The sequence below is a fragment of the Sabethes cyaneus genome, chromosome 1 (genome assembly GCF_943734655.1).
Source record: "Sabethes cyaneus chromosome 1, idSabCyanKW18_F2, whole genome shotgun sequence".
Lineage (NCBI taxonomy): Eukaryota > Metazoa > Arthropoda > Insecta > Diptera > Culicidae > Sabethes > Sabethes cyaneus.
Genome location: NC_071353.1, coordinates 107,318,857 through 107,334,487, shown reverse-complemented (window position 1 = coordinate 107,334,487; position 15,631 = coordinate 107,318,857). Strand labels below are relative to the sequence as shown.

Sequence of the window (15,631 nt, the reverse complement as noted above, 5' to 3'; positions counted from 1 at the left end):
AAAAGGCAGAAGAATTATTGCAAGAAACTGGCTACGAAGACTTCTTTCTGTAAGTTACAATAGAATTGAACTTAAGCAGTTTGGCTTGAAACTCATTTTTATGTTTTTAACAGGCCACCATATGTAGGAAATTCTCGCGAAACTTTAGCTGTTGTTTTGTGCTCCTCCGGAACCACAGGACTAATTAAGGGAGTACGTGCATCACACGCCCAACTTATTGCACTCTTCGGGGGAACGACTATGCTTATGAATAGTGGTATCCTGTTCACTTTTAGTCCATTGTTCTGGAGTACAGGATTTTACTGCTTGATGTTATCTCTAACTATTGGCGATGCCCGACTAATAACGCGCAAACCGTTTAGCGAAGATACATTTTTTGATTTGATGCAACAGTATCCTATTAATAACGTGTTCACTCCACCTTCCTACATTCATTTACTGATGCGTCATAAAAGGACTAAAACTGTGGATTGGTCTAACTTAAAAACTTGGACCTTTGGAGGAAGTTTGGTATCAGAAGAAATTCGAAATTATGTTGATGCTCTTCTCCCAAATGGACGTTCTATTGATGGTTATGGCGTTTCAGAACTAGGTCCAGTTGCCGTCGACTTATTTGGAAGACGATCGCATTCCGTAGGACAATTACTATCGAATGTTAGTGGTAAAATAGTGGATGAAGTTGGTACGGCTCTAAGTAATGGAGAACGTGGAGAACTACTGCTGAAATTCAGTGAACCTTTGCTCGGTTATCACAATAATAGGACAGAAACTGCAGCTGCCTTTGACGAAGATGGTTGGCTTCGAACTGGAGACATTGCTTCGTTTGATGAGGACGGGTATCTATACATACTGGATCGAAAGAAAGATTTACTGATATACCGAGGTTACCATATTGCCCCTGCCGGCTTGGAAGCAATTATCGAACGGATCGAGGGTGTGGAGCAGGTTTGCGTTGTTGGATTGCCTACCGAAGATGGTTCTTCCGACCTGCCCGCTGCAGTTATTGTAAAGAGTTCACAAAGCGATTTAAACGAGGAAAAAATTTTGCAGATAGTCGATGAACAGGTGGCCGATCACAAAAGATTACGAGGTGGTGTGTTCTTCGTTTCTTTCTTACCTATGACGGAGAACGGTAAAATTCTTCGAAGAAAGTTAAGAGAAACTCTACAAAAAAGAAGTAAACTTTAATGTTTCAAAATATTTTAAAATAAAACAAAACAATTTGGTTTCATTCTGAATTTTGCACCCAGCAATTATTATTGGAAATTTTCTTTCCTTCGTTTTCTTACTTATTTACCCAGGTAACCAATAAGCATTATCAATACAATTCAAATGCATGGTAAATGACCCTTCGGGTTAAAACCACTCAAAAAGAATCAAATGCAGGCCAACAGGCATTTAACTCACCTTAAATGCCACTTCTGCGATAATTCTCTCATTAATGCTAACAATGCTTATTTCCAGCTGATTACCGACCAAAATGATTTTAATAGAATTTTTGATGCGATTTTACTTTACTATTACTTTACTTTATTAGCGATGATCCATCATCGATCCTGCGCCGAATGAATTATGGTCCTCCAGTACTATCGTTCCTGGGCTGCCGTTCTCCAATTCTCTTGAACACCAGCTGACCGTGCGTCGTCCTCGACAGCGCACATGCATCGGGTGTGGGGTCTGCCCCGAAGTCTACAGCCTCTTGCTGGTTCTCTGCTGAAAATAGCTTGGCTACTCTTTCATCGGATATTCTGACCACGTGCTCAGCCCGCCGCAGCCTGCCACATTGTACTACCTTGTACTACCTTCACTATATCAGTATACTATCGTTGCTAGAACAATATGTTACATTTCCACCGACCACCACGGATTTACGCCTGGTCGATCCGTAAGCACGAACCTTATGGATTTTACGTCTACCTGTATTTCCCACATGGAACAAAACGCGCAAATTGACGTAATCTACACTGATATAAAAGCAGCGTTCGGTCGTATTGACCATAAAATACTACTGCAAAAAATCTCGCGACTTGGCGCATCTCTGAATTTCACTGAATGGCTCAGCTTCTATTTATGCGGCAGAGTTATGCGTGTACAGCTTAAATCCTGTTTCTCTTCCCGGTTTACTATTTTGTCGGATGTGCCCCAAGACAGCAACATGGGACCTCTACTGTTTGTGCTGTTTTTTACGGAATCGCCCGCTGCTTGGAGTTGAATGCAAGCTAATGTACGCTGACGATTTGAAATTGTATTCACCAGTTCGTTCTATAGATGATTGTATGCGGCTTCAGAGGCTTTTGGATATGTTCGCTGACTGGTGCAGGAAAAACTGGCTGGTCATCAACATCCCGAAGTGCCAAGTAATGACTTTCCATCGCATAGCTAGTCCAATCTTCTTCAACTACCAAATAAATGAACAGCTAATTTCGAGAGTCGACCAAATCAATGACCTCGGAGTGCTTGTCGCATGCTAACAGGAAAGGAGGCACAGTGGCTCCCGCCCACATTAAGATGGCTGATGGCAGCCCCATCAGCGGGATAAGGACCTTAGGTTAACAGCCTACTGTACCAGAACATAAAAAAAGTTACCGAAAATGAAAGAAGAAATCTCTCTGCAACGACCAACGACCTTTAGCATGAAAACACGGACACGAATGGGAAAATGGAATATACTGACCCTTGCCCAGCAGGGCAAGCTGGCTCAACTTGCAAGGGAAGCTAGCCGCCTGAAGCTTGAAATCCTGGGGCTGAGCGAGGTCCGCTGGCCGGGTACTGGCGAACACAGGACATCATCCGGGCAAGTCTTGCTCTACTCTGGCATACGAGGTGAAAATGCTACTCGAGAAAAAGGAGTTGGATTCCTACTGAGCCCAGGGGCACATGCGGCACTGATGAAGTGGGAACCGATAAATGAGCGAATTGTTACCAGATTCAGAACACGGATTAGGAACCTTACGGCAATCCAGTGCTATGTGCCAACAGATGCTGCCGACCTGCAGGAGAAAGAGAGTTTTTTACAGCCAGCTGAACAGCGTGGTTGAGAAAATCCCGAAGGAGGACATCCAAATTCACATGGGCGACTTCAACGCGAAGATTGGCTCAAACAACGCGGACCTTGAACGCGTCATGGGACGCCATGGCCTAGGAGATATGAGCGAAAACGGGGAGCTGTTTACAGAATTCTGTGGTAATAACGACATGATCATTGGCGAATCGCTCTTCCCCCATAGACCAGTACATAAAGTCACGTGGGTTCCCCGCGACGGCCGAACAGAAAACCAAATCGACCACATCTGCATCAGCCGGAAATGGAGAAGGAGTCTTTTTTATGTACGCAACAAACGCAGCGCTGATATTGCATCCGACCATCATCTTGTTATCGCTGAGATACGTCTGCGCGTCGCACGTGTCCAACGACGGGAGGAAAAAGTTGGGTGCCACTACGACGTCCGCCGATTGGAGAATTCTGAGGTGAAAAGGGCCTTTGTCGAACAACTCAATTGGCTTGCCATCCGAAGACATAGCTTGATGATTGAAATTCCGGCAATTTATTCGTTTGGGAGCCAAGCCTTGGACACCGTGTGCTCTCCGCCATATCTCGCTCCACCTGATCTAACCATCTTGCTCGCTACGCCTCTGGTCGTCTTGTTCCTACCACGCCGGATTTAAAGCAAACACTATTTTTGCAGGGTAGTTGTCCGGCATTCTTGCAACATGCCCTGCCCATCGTATCCGTCCAACATCAGCCACCTTTCATATACTGGGTTCACCATGTAGCTGTGCGAGTTCATGGTTCATCCTCCACTGCCACTGCGTCCACTTCGAAAACTTCGAGCACTCGCAGGTCCTCCGCGAGCATTGTCCACGTTTCGTGCCCATTTTTTTTCCTTGTTCAGGACCTTGGACCACTGCGACGTTCATGCCCATAGAGAACAACCGGTCTAATGAACGACTTGTGCAGGGTACACTTTGTACGGGGACTTAGTCTGTTCGACCGTAACTGCTTGTGAAACCCATAGTAAGCACGACTTACGCTGATAATACGCCTCCGAACCTCACGGCTGGTGTCATTGTTCGTCGTTACCAGCGAGCCAAGATAGACAAATTCGCAACTATCTCAACTTCATCGCCTTTCTCCGGACCTGCGCATTTGTATCTTCTTCTTCTTCAGCATAGAGCCGGGGTGGCTCGCGCTGTTTCAAGCACTTGTCTCCATTCAACTCGGTCTTGGGCCGCACTAGTCGCCAATTTCCTAGTCGGCTCAGAAATCGCAAATCGCTTTCGACCTGGTCGAGCCATCGTGCACGTTGGGCCCCCCTGTTCTTGGTGCCGGTGGGCTTGTTGAAGAGGACTATTTTCGTCGCACTGTCGTCCGGCATCCTTACGACGTGTCCGGCCCACTGTAGCCTGCAAACTTTCGCTAGATGTACGATGGGAGTATCCCCAAGCAGTGCCTCTAGCTCGTGATTCATACGCCTCCGCCACTCTCCGCTTTCAGTTTGTACTCCGCCAAATATCGTCCGCAGCACTTTCCGCTCGAACACGGCAAGAGCGCGTATGTCCTCCGTGAGCAGCGTCACGGCTTCAAGTGCATAAAGAACTACCGGTCTAACAAGGGTTTTGTACATTGTTAGCTTCGTGCGGTAGCGTATGCTTCTTGATCCAGCGGCAGCGTTTTTCGAAGGGCAAAGTAGGCCCGATTTCCCGCTTGGATGCGCCGCTGGATCTCCTTACTAGTGTTGCTGTCCGCAGTCACCAGCGATCCCAAATACACGAACTCCTCTTCCACTTCTAGTTGTAATATACTAATTGTAGAATCCCTAGTTGAGTTAACGAAAGCTGTCACTTTCAGTCTCACTGCACATAAGCAGTACATAATGTTATAAATGATATGAAAAGCCATAATTGAATATATTGAGTTGAGTTGATGTCGAGATTACGTCGAGATAATATACAGTGTTTAACAAAGTGATTATCCGAATTTCCTATTTTAAATGTGGCGACGAGCGATGAAAGGTTTAAAAGTTTTAAAAGTGAATAGTGGCAAGATATAAAAGGATTGGAGTTTGCTGACAAAAAGGAAACCTTAGTGCGTATAAACAAAAGAAAAACTAAACGGTGAGTCGCTTTTGTTCCAAAAGAATTAAACAATTTATTGAAATTCTTTTGCTTTGAAGGGTTATTTAAAAAAGGCGTTATAGTGATTAATCAAAAGTTTTATACAATTCTAATCTTTTCTTTTTGTTTACTTTTCTGTAAAGCCGGTCGAAAGCGACGCTACCATTTCGGATAATCGGATAGATCGGTGAAAAATAAAATTATACTTCTGTGCGCTGTAGCAGCGATAAATATTTGAATACGCTTAGCATTTGCGAAGAAATTTCGGTGCGATTGATAATACTGCATTTAACTCCCTGATACGGGTTTTGTAATCGATACAATTAATCAGAAAACGGAAATTAGCACACAGAACCGTGAAGCGGGATTTCGGTGGACAACAAGAAAAGGTTAGTTGGTTTTTTTTTTCTTTTCCGTTTTTTTACATTTGTGTTTGACCAGAAAGATTTTGACAAATTCTAATTCTATTTAGAATGGCTTTAATCGGTTCAATCGATCCGTATGTGCCTGGCACATCATTCTCTAACTATATAGAGCGTTTAGAGTATTTTTTCTCTAGTAATTTGGTTGAGGAATCAAGAAAAAAAGATATCTTTCTGAGTTTTTGTGGCATGACAGTGTTCGATGAATTAAAGCTTTTATATCCAGCTACTGATTTGAAAACTTTATCGTATGCAGACATAACAAAAAAGCTTAAAGAACGCTATGACAAAAAGGAGTCTGATATTGTTTTAAGATTTAAATTTCGATGCAGAAAGCAAGGTTTTGGTGAATCAGGAGAAAATTTTATTTTGGGCGTGAAATTGCTAGCGGAAGCATGCGATTTCGGTAGCCATCGTGATTCAGCTATCAGGGACCAGCTAGTTTTTGGTGTTCGTAGTAAAGATGTTCAAAAAGATATGCTTGGATTAGATGAGCTGCCTTTGAAAATGGCGGAAAGGCTGATAAAAAATCATGAATTGGGCAAATCGCGTTCGGAGCTTTTAAATGAAGAAAATGGCAATCCTAACATAAATTCGATTAGATATCGTCTAGGGAGACCCAGAAATACAGACCATTTTCAGGAAAGATATTACCACAGGGATTCCAGAGGTAGATCCAGATTTCGTGATAGCGGAAATAATTACAGAGATGAGAGATCAAGGTCTGGACCGCGGTCATCGAATAATACCAGATATGGGAATTTTGTATGCCATTTTTGTAAAAAGCGTGGCCACATACAAAAGAATTGCTTTCAATTGAAAAATGGGCCAAAACGATCAGTAAATTTTGTTGACGAAATGGAAAGTAAGGAGAATATCCACGATTATTTCAAAAGACTGCGGACTGATTACGATAGTGATACTGATTCAGGTGAGTATCCATGTTTAATGATTAAATCAATTAACAGTATTAGTGAACCATGTCTCCTTGATGTCAACATTGAAGGAAAAAAATGGAGAATGGAGATAGATAGTGGTTCGGCTGCAACGGTGATTAGCAAACACGGTTTTTATAAAAGATTAATAAATTTACCTTTAAAAAGATGCGATAGAAAACTTATGGTAGTTAATGGTTCAAAGTTGAACATTTATGGTGTGGTTTCTGTATCCGTAATGGCGAATAATGAAAAGATTAAAATGGATCTGGTGATACTAGATACAGATCATAATTTTCTGGCTCTCTTGGGAAGAGATTGGCTCGATGTTTTGGCTTCAGGTTGGAGAATGAGTTTTTCCAAATTTATTGCGATAAACTCAATTAATGTAAATACTGATGTAGAACAAAGTGTAATTGAAGTAAAAAATAAGTATAAAAACCCGATTTAATCCACCTAGTGGTGAAAGGAACCTTTGTTATACGGTCTTACTTGCTATTAGAGATAGAAATCGACGTCTTCTAACGTCTACGGAACATAATTCATCTATTGGTTATCGTTGCGTAGTGCGTTGGTTTACATAAAATTTTTGATAATTAAATAAGTTTGCAAATTTGAACAAAATACGAACACTTTTAAATTTTGATAGATTCTTTTTTCATGAAATTGCTAAGTAAGGATAAGTAAGTTGTTATTAATCTGAGTAAATGCAAATAAAAGTAACTTATGAGAGGAAATCTTTTTCTTTAACATATACATTGTCTAGTAAAGGTCTAGTTTATAGGTTTTTGAACTATGCATAGTTTCCTGTAATACCATTCTATTTGAATCACATCAATAGAGTTTTCTTGAATAATTTTCTTAAATTTTATTAACCTTCGGTTACTCACGCTGTTGTATTTTATACTTTTTTCAACGCCATATTGTTATAAGATTACAAATCGTTGTTTAACTAACGTATATTCTTCAACAAACTTCTTGTGAGCAAAATGCAAATAATTATTCAATGCATTAATAATTTAAATTGTTGCGAAAATGTATGCAACAAAACTATCAGCAAATGTAAAATGTTTAAAATGTATCCGTCTGCTGGTAGTCGAGTAATTCGTAGTCAAAATTAGGGTATTCTTTATAATCAAAGTTCTACAGTTCCTAAACAAGCAAACATATAGGTATACTGTTTTCAGCAAAGTTGTGTATTTTTACTATTTGTACAATTTTGTAGCACATGAAAAAGTCATACAATAATTACAAAAAGAGCAAAAAGTAGAAAAACTGATTTTACAAATGCAAATACATTAAATAAAATTTTTTTATCTTCGCTGCAGAGATAGAAGGTTACTTTCTTTAGCAAAATTTCTTGTTATAATATGCTCTATAACTTTGCAGAACACATCAATGTGTTATATTGACACTGAAGAAAAATATTTTTTTTATTTCACTTTTAGGGGGATTAATCAAAATTTAAATTCCACCAGACGAAAGAGCTTTCAATTTCAAGAAACTCTTCTAAAAGTTTGATAAACCTAAAACCAAGTTTTCCCAGTCAAAACCCTAGTGCACACGTTTTCTTTGGTTTGGGGCTATTTTGCGCGCGAGTAACCGTGTTATAAAAGTTGGGGCGAGTGTTCGAGGGTTAATATCTTTTGACCGGTAAAACCAATTCTTATGAAATTTTGCGTATATATTCGTAGTGTGAAAACCTCCCGTTTGATATTAAAATAATTGAAATTAGGTCAATTATCTTGGTTAAAATCATTATAAATTATTGTTAATTTTGGTGTGGTGTATACGGTTGCTCATAACTTTCAAATTAAACGTCCAATCAAAAAATCATTCAATAGTGATCTATAAGGATATATTACCCTTCAAATGAGACTAATAGCGCATAAATCGGTTTGGCCATCTCTAAGAAACAGGCGATAATTATTACCTTGTCAAAACCAGTTTTTTAAGCATAACTTTTAAACTACTTTTTTATTTTCTATTAAAAATTGCTGAACAATTTAGCATTGATAAGGGCTTTCATTTGATACTAAGATCGTTGAAATCGGTCATGTAGTTCCGGAGAAACCCGTGTCACGTATTTTTCACATTTTTGCCTATAACTTTTAAACGAAACGTCGTATCACGAAACAACTCAATAGTGATCTACTAGACAATAATACCTTTCAAACAAAAGTAATAGCGAACGATTCGGTTCAGCCATCTCTGAGAAACAGGCGATAGAAAAAATCATTACATACATACACACACACACACACACACACACAGACATTGCTCAAATCGTCGAACCCTATCGATTGGTATATGTGACTTGGCCCTCCGGGCCTTGGATCAATTTCATGTTTTTCGACCAATTTTTAAACCTTTGTTATAGTATAACAAAGGTAAAACGTATTTAAAAATGATTTTTCTTCTCCCATTGTCGATTTTGAAGCGGATTTGGTGTTAAAAGACGATAAACCCATTTTTTAAAAAGCGTATGATGTACCGTATCGTTTGCGGGACAAAGTTTTAGACCATTTGGATAAATTGGAAAGTGATGGTATAATTTCTCCCATAAAAACCAGTTTATGGGCATCACCAGTGATTGCGGTAATGAAAAAGGACAACGGTATACGCCTTGTCATAGACTGCAAAGTATCAATTAACAAAGTTTTAATTCCTAACATTTATCCTCTGCCGACGGCGCAGGATCTGTTTGCATCTCTAGCGGGTTGTAAAATATTCTGCTCTTTAGATTTAACTACAGCTTATACTCAATTGAATTTATCTCAGAGATCCCGGCGTTTTGTTGTAATCAACACATTAAAAGGACTTTTTACATATAATAGACTTCCTCAGGGTGCATCTTCAAGCGCTGCAATTTTCCAGCAAATTATGGATAAAATATTGGAAGGACTTGACCGTGTATTTTGCTATTTAGACGACGTATTGATTGCTGGGAAAAGTTTTCAGGATTGTCGTAAAAAATTATTCATTGTTTTAGAACGTTTATTAAAGTATAACATTAAAGTGAATTTACATAAATGCAAATTTTTCGTGGGTGAATTGCCATACTTAGGGCACATACTTACGGAGAAAGGACTTAAACCTAATCCTGAAAAGGTCAAAACAATACAGGAAGCCAAAATGCCAACAAATGTTAATGAACTTAAGGCTTTTCTCGGGTTAATCAATTACTACAATAAGTTCCTGCCGAACTTGTCTTCTACCTTATGTTGTTTATATAACCTTTTAAAAAAAGATGTGAAGTTTATGTGGACTGATTCATGCGAGCATACTTTTCGATACTGTAAGAAACAATTATTAAATTCTGACATTTTGACATATTATGATTCAGCTAAACCAATAGTAATTTGTACTGATGCATCATCATACGGACTAGGCGGAGTGATTTCGCATATTATAGATGGCGCTGAGAAACCTATTTGGTTTACTTCGTTTTCTCTGAACTCAGCTCAAAAATCATATCCAATTCTGCACTTGGAGGCTTTAGCAATTGTATCTACAGTTAAAAAGTTTCACAAGTTTTTATTCGGTCAAAAATGTACGATATATACAGATCATAAACCGCTTTTAGGAATTTTCGGTAAAACAGGGCAACATTCGATTTTTGTAACCAGGTTACAACGATATATAATGCAATTATCTATTTATGATTTTGAAATCTTCCATAGACCGGCAGAAAATATGGGTAGTGCAGATTTCTGCTCTCGTTTTCCACTGAACATTGAAATTCCAAATAATTATGCAAAGGATTTTGTTAAAAGTTTAAATTTCTCAAACGATTTTCCGATTGATTATAAAGTGATTGAAAAGGAAACGAAAACTGACCAATCTTTACAACAAATTTTTTTATATGTTAAAAGAGGTTGGCCAGAAAGGTTAGAAAAAGTTTTTAGAGATGTGTACTCTCAACAAAATGATTTGGAAGAAGTAGATGGTTGTCTATTATTTCAGGATAGGGTGGTAATTCCAAGGATTTTGCAAAATGGTATTTTAAAATTGCTTCACTCAAATCATGTTGGTATTATAAAAATGAAACAAATGGCCCGCAGGAATGTTTATTGGTTTGGTATCAATAAGGACATTGAACTATTTGTTAATCAATGCGATATTTGTAGTAAAATGACATGTATTCCAAATACGCAACCAACATTTAAATGGCTTCCTACAAATAGGCCTTTCAGTAGACTGCATGCGGACTTCTTTTATTTTGAAAGACAAACCTTTTTGTTGATAATTGACAGTTTCTCAAAATGGCTAGAGGTAGATTGGATGAAACTCGGTACCGATGCGGAAAAAGTCATCCAAAAATTTTCCAATCTATTTGCGAGGTTTGGTCTTCCTGATGTGGTGGTGACAGATAACGGTCCGCCATTCAACTCCGAAAAATTTAAAGCATTCTTGCAAAAACATGGGGTTCAAGTGTTAAATAGTCCTCCATATCACCCTCAAAGTAATGGTCAAGCAGAAAGATTAGTAAGAACTGTAAAAAGCGTATTAAAAAAGTTTTTATTAGATCCAGAGATGCGTCGGCTACAGTTACAGGATAAATTAGATTACTTCCTATTTAATTACCGCAACACTTGCTTGAATTCGGGAGATCTTCCATCGGAAAGAGTTCTCAGTTACAAACCAAAAACAATACTAGATTTGATTAATCCAAATAAGAGTGCGAGAAAGCAAAGGATTTCAGGTCCTACGCGAGAAGAGAATTTTATACAAAATAAACAACCAGATGCATTAGATCAAATGGCAACTGGGGACAAGGTTTACTATAAAAATTATAACCCAAATCAAATTGAAAAATGGTTAGACGCGATCTTTATTAAAAAGCTTTCTAATAATGTTTTTCAGATAGCGGTCGGATCGCATCTTGTCTTGGCTCACAGGGAGCAGATAAGACCAGCAATGAAGATCAATAGGAGGCGTAACAATACGCATTTGATCCCAGTTGAAATGGAAAACGAACGCGGCACAAAAAGGAGTTTGGAGGAATCAGAAGACGAAGCAGAATTCAGAGTTTTTGTATTGCCAAGGAGGCGTTCGAAACGTTCCGGTAGCGAAATGCATGGTGCATTAGATCCCGGAAACAATACGGTTAGAAGATCGTCCAGATTAAAGAAAAAGAAGATACAAGAAGATTATATATATAATTAGTAAATTTTAAGCCGTTGAGGCATACAAATATTATTGGTGAAAAGATAAATTAGTAAAATTCAAGTTAAAAGTTTATATCGCTAATATCGTTAGTTGGTTGAGAGGATTATAATTGCTCGAATAAGTGATTAATCTTAAGGAAATTATGTATATAATTTGCAATATATATATGGAACATCTAAAAGGATAAGGACTGTAATATACTAATTGTAGAATCCCTAGTTGAGTTAACGAAAGCTGTCACTTTCAGTCTCACTGCACATAAGCAGTACATAATGTTATAAATGATATAAAAAGCCATAATTGAATATATTGAGTTGAGTTGATGTCGAGATTACGTCGAGATAATATACAGTGTTTAACAAAGTGATTATCCGAATTTCCTATTTTAAAACTAGTTTGTCGCCGTCAACGGTTACCGTCCGTGGGAGACGAGCGTTTGTTTCCTTTGAGCCTCTTCCTTTCATGTATTTGGTCTTCGACGCATTTATTTGTAGCCTAATTCTCCTAGACTCCGCTTTCAGTCTGGCGTAGATTGCATCCGCCGTCGCGAAGTTCCTGGCTATGATATCGAAGTCATCTGCAAAGCCTAGAAGTTGGCTACCCTTGCAGGATAACATGCAGCATGCAGGATAAACCGTAACTTTGTCTCAACCCTCGTCGCGTCTCGGAGGGACTCGACAGTGTCCCGGAGATGCGTACGAAACACATCATTCGATCCAATGTAGCTCTGATCAGTCGCGTCAGGTTGTCCGGAAAACCGTCTCGATCGACTGTATCGTATGCAGCTTTGAAATCAATAAAGATGTGATGTGTAGGCACGTTGTACTCCCGACATTTCTGCAAGATCTGTCGGATAGTAGAAATTTGGTCCGTAGTTGCGCGAGCCCCCATGAAACCCGCCTGGTAATTCCCTACGAAGCCTTGTGTTATCGGTGACAACCGGCGTAACAGGATCTGGGAGAATGCCTTGTAGGCGGCGTTTACCAGCGTAATACCGCGATAGTTGCAGCAGTCTAGCCAATCACCCTTTTTGTAGATGGGACAAACCACTCCTTCCATCCATTCCTCCGGTAGCTTTTCCTCCTCCCAAATCCTCGAAACAACCCAGTGTAAAGCCTTTGCTAGCGTTTCTCCGCCATGTTTATAAAGCTCTGCCGGTAGGCGGTCCTTCCCAGCGGCTTTATTGGTCTTCACTCTTCAGCAGCCCGATTTCTCGTTTGACTTCTTGGAGATCAGGTGCTAGGACATAACTATCTTCTATGGGCACCCTAGGTTAATTTCCGTTCCGCCTCCTTCTGCGACTTCGCCATTAAGGTATTCACCGAAGAACTGCTTCCATCTGTCGACCACCTCGCGCTCGTTTATGATTAGATTCCCTCCCTCATCCCTACACATGTCAGGTTTCGGTGTGTAGCCCTTCCGAGTTTCGTTCACCTTCTCATAAAACTTGCGCGTGTCATTAGCTCGGAATAGTTGTTCTAATTCTTCACGATGTCTGTCCTCCTTTTGGCGCTTTTTCCTCCTCAGTATCGTGGTCAAGTGGTTCCTAGCTAGTCGGTATTTGGCCAGGTTCCCTCTAGTGGCAATACTTAGATAATTTTTCCAGTTTTTTCCCCTCCACCGCTTGTTGGCATTCTTCATCAAACCAATCATTTTGTGTACTCCGAGGCTCAATACCGAGTGCTAGTATGATGATTTTCTCGCCACGGTTTGGTCTGCTCGAGCCTGGCGTAGAACTCGTCCTAAACAACATATTTATCCTTTGTCGGGGCGTAAACGTTGATGAGCTAGACAGCAACACTGTTCCGTGTAATACATAAGGAACATACAATGTACAGCAGTCCCCCGAATAAGGCCGTCGATGGTGCTCTACACTCAACGTGATATCTCTGCTGTTCATTAACCAATAAAGTTGATTTTTGGTAGTTGACTAGGTTATAGCAGATACTAACAATGTACCAAAAATTACCTTTATTGGTTAGGGGGCAACTAAGAAATCACCGTAGGCGTACTGCACCACCTACCGCCTTATTCGGGGGACTGCTGTGCATCTTATTTTTTAATGTGGCGGCAATAATCAAGAATAGTTTTTGCGATACACTGAACAATGTCTGAATTGTATTTATTCTTAAATCATTTTTTGAGAATCAAAATATTTCCTACCAAAAATAATTTAATTTAAAATAACGTTTTTTTTAATTTAAAATTACGCTGAACGCTGGTCCTAAATTTTTCGACAGTCAACAGTTTTACAGACTTTTTTCGTGACAATATAATTTCATTCAGATGAATAAACATTATTTTCTCTAAATAAAAATTGAGCCTATTTTAATCAATTTTATTTTTATCACGTATATTGACAAAAATTAGTTTTTAATTTTCCCTAAAAAACATTAGACCTGATTTGCAAAACAATTTTATTACATACTATACTCAGCTCTTACCCAATTTGAACCAGCTATTTTTTGGTAGCCAATCTTTTGTAACAATTTAATTGAGCCTAAGTTTTTATCTACTATAAAACCATTCACATCACCGTTGTCCTCCAAAGCGATTCGTTTTGAAATGGCTTTGGTTAAAATCTCACCTAGTCCACGCTTTCGATACTCGGGCAGCACCTGCAAATGTCTGTGACGAGATAAGATTTGGAAACGAACTTACATTACATATGGTACAGCAGTTAACAAAATTAACACATTTCTGCAGTTTTTAAAATAAAAATATAAACCATATTTATAATAAAAAGTTAAAAAACATAAACAGAAACGAAAGACAAATAAATTTACATGTCAATATACTGAACGATCTGTAAGATGTATGTCTAGTTTACGCGGTAAAAAATTAATACAGTAATTGCGCGGCGTCAATGTAATTGTTGATTGATGAGAAAAAAAATTTCATGGCAATTTCAGGAAATCACATGTCACAAAAATAATGTCTATATCTTCACTTTGCAATTGAATCTGGCAGCCATTAAAACAGTTCGTCAATATACTGAGTATTAAATCTTAATAAATGAGTTCAGTTCCTACCCGATTCCAGCGAATTCATTTTTCAGAACCCATCCGACAATATCACCGCTCGTTTTACTAAACAGCCCATAACCACCATTGAATTTTATCAAGAGCTCCAGAAGCTTTTGTGAGTGCGGGTAGCGATGAGGCCATCGTTCGTTCATCACCGAAGCGTACTTTGGTTCCAGGGGCTTCATTACCAGATCATCGGGAACTCTAAAACAAAATTGAAGTCTTCAATTTATGACCAATCTGAAAAATACACTCAATTTACTGAAATTGACACTGAACAGCAACTTCCTTTGGCAACAAATAGTAGGAACAGTCCGATAAGAGGTCATACTTGCAGTTGTTTATTTCTATTAGATTTTCTAGTATGGGCACATATTGATCACTGATGCATGAAAACACTGGACTGACAGACCAATCGATACGCTTCGTTTCGAACAGATACTTTTTCAATTTGTCCGGCTGCTCCGTCAAAGAGTGGAAATAAACGTTTGGATCTTCATTTTTCGTTATTGCGACAAACGTTCCTGTTTCCAGCGGGTTGCCTTCTTTTGGCGTAAAAAAATCAACAAACACACGTACACACAGTGTCGATTTCTCCGATTCACTTAGCTCTGTCAGCTGTTCTTGCCATCGAAGAACGTTTTTAATAAAGAAGAAAAAGTGAAGCTCAACTGCGTAATGTTTGCGGTAGAGATCTCGTAAGCCACACAACTCCTGTCGAGATAACGGCCTCAAAACGTCTTCGTATTGTGTTCCGTGCAGAGCCATTCCTGTTTAGCGACTGAAACTCTCGAAACGGAACTCTTCTACTACTAGAATACATTGGTAACTGACGATATAGTTTTTGTTGAGGTTTCTCCGAGGAATTCCTCTTCAAATGGAAATATACCGGGCAAAACAATGATAAAACATAGCAAAAACTCAGATTAAATACAAAGCACTCATAGTAACCGCTAATTGA

The 15,631-nt window shown here is 39.1% G+C and overlaps 2 protein-coding genes across 2 annotated transcripts; one reads left to right on the top strand and one right to left on the bottom strand.

Annotated features, from left to right (window-relative positions):
* Positions 1-240: 240 nt before the first annotated feature.
* Positions 241-11,406, top strand: LOC128746070 (uncharacterized). The gene is made up of 2 exons (XM_053843121.1): positions 241-1,132; positions 11,339-11,406. The coding sequence occupies exons 1-2, from the start codon at positions 241-243 to the stop codon at positions 11,404-11,406; spliced, it is 960 nt and encodes a 319-aa protein (XP_053699096.1).
* A 2,428-nt stretch (positions 11,407-13,834) lies between these two features.
* LOC128745371 (uncharacterized) lies at positions 13,835-15,631 on the bottom strand. The gene is made up of 3 exons (XM_053842431.1): positions 14,933-15,631; positions 14,677-14,874; positions 13,835-14,272 (listed from the first exon to the last, which is right to left on the bottom strand). The coding sequence occupies exons 1-3, from the start codon at positions 15,436-15,438 to the stop codon at positions 14,065-14,067; spliced, it is 912 nt and encodes a 303-aa protein (XP_053698406.1). The 5' UTR covers positions 15,439-15,631; the 3' UTR covers positions 13,835-14,064.

What these genes read in the sequence shown, in the direction of transcription:
- LOC128745371 (XM_053842431.1), bottom strand. Translation starts at nt 15,438, where the DNA reads ATGGCTCTGCACGGAACACAATACGAAGACGTTTTGAGGCCGTTATCT. An exon ending in GCTGTTCAGTGTCAATTTCA is followed by an intron (nt 14,875 to 14,932) that starts GTAAATTGAGTG and finishes ATTTTGTTTTAG; the next exon opens with AGTTCCCGATGATCTGGTAA. An exon ending in AATGAATTCGCTGGAATCGG is followed by an intron (nt 14,273 to 14,676) that starts GTAGGAACTGAA and finishes ATCTCGTCACAG; the next exon opens with ACATTTGCAGGTGCTGCCCG.
- LOC128746070 (XM_053843121.1), top strand. Translation starts at nt 241, where the DNA reads ATGCTTATGAATAGTGGTATCCTGTTCACTTTTAGTCCATTGTTCTGG. An exon ending in CTTACCTATGACGGAGAACG is followed by an intron (nt 1,133 to 11,338) that starts GTAAAATTCTTC and finishes AATGTTTTTCAG; the next exon opens with ATAGCGGTCGGATCGCATCT.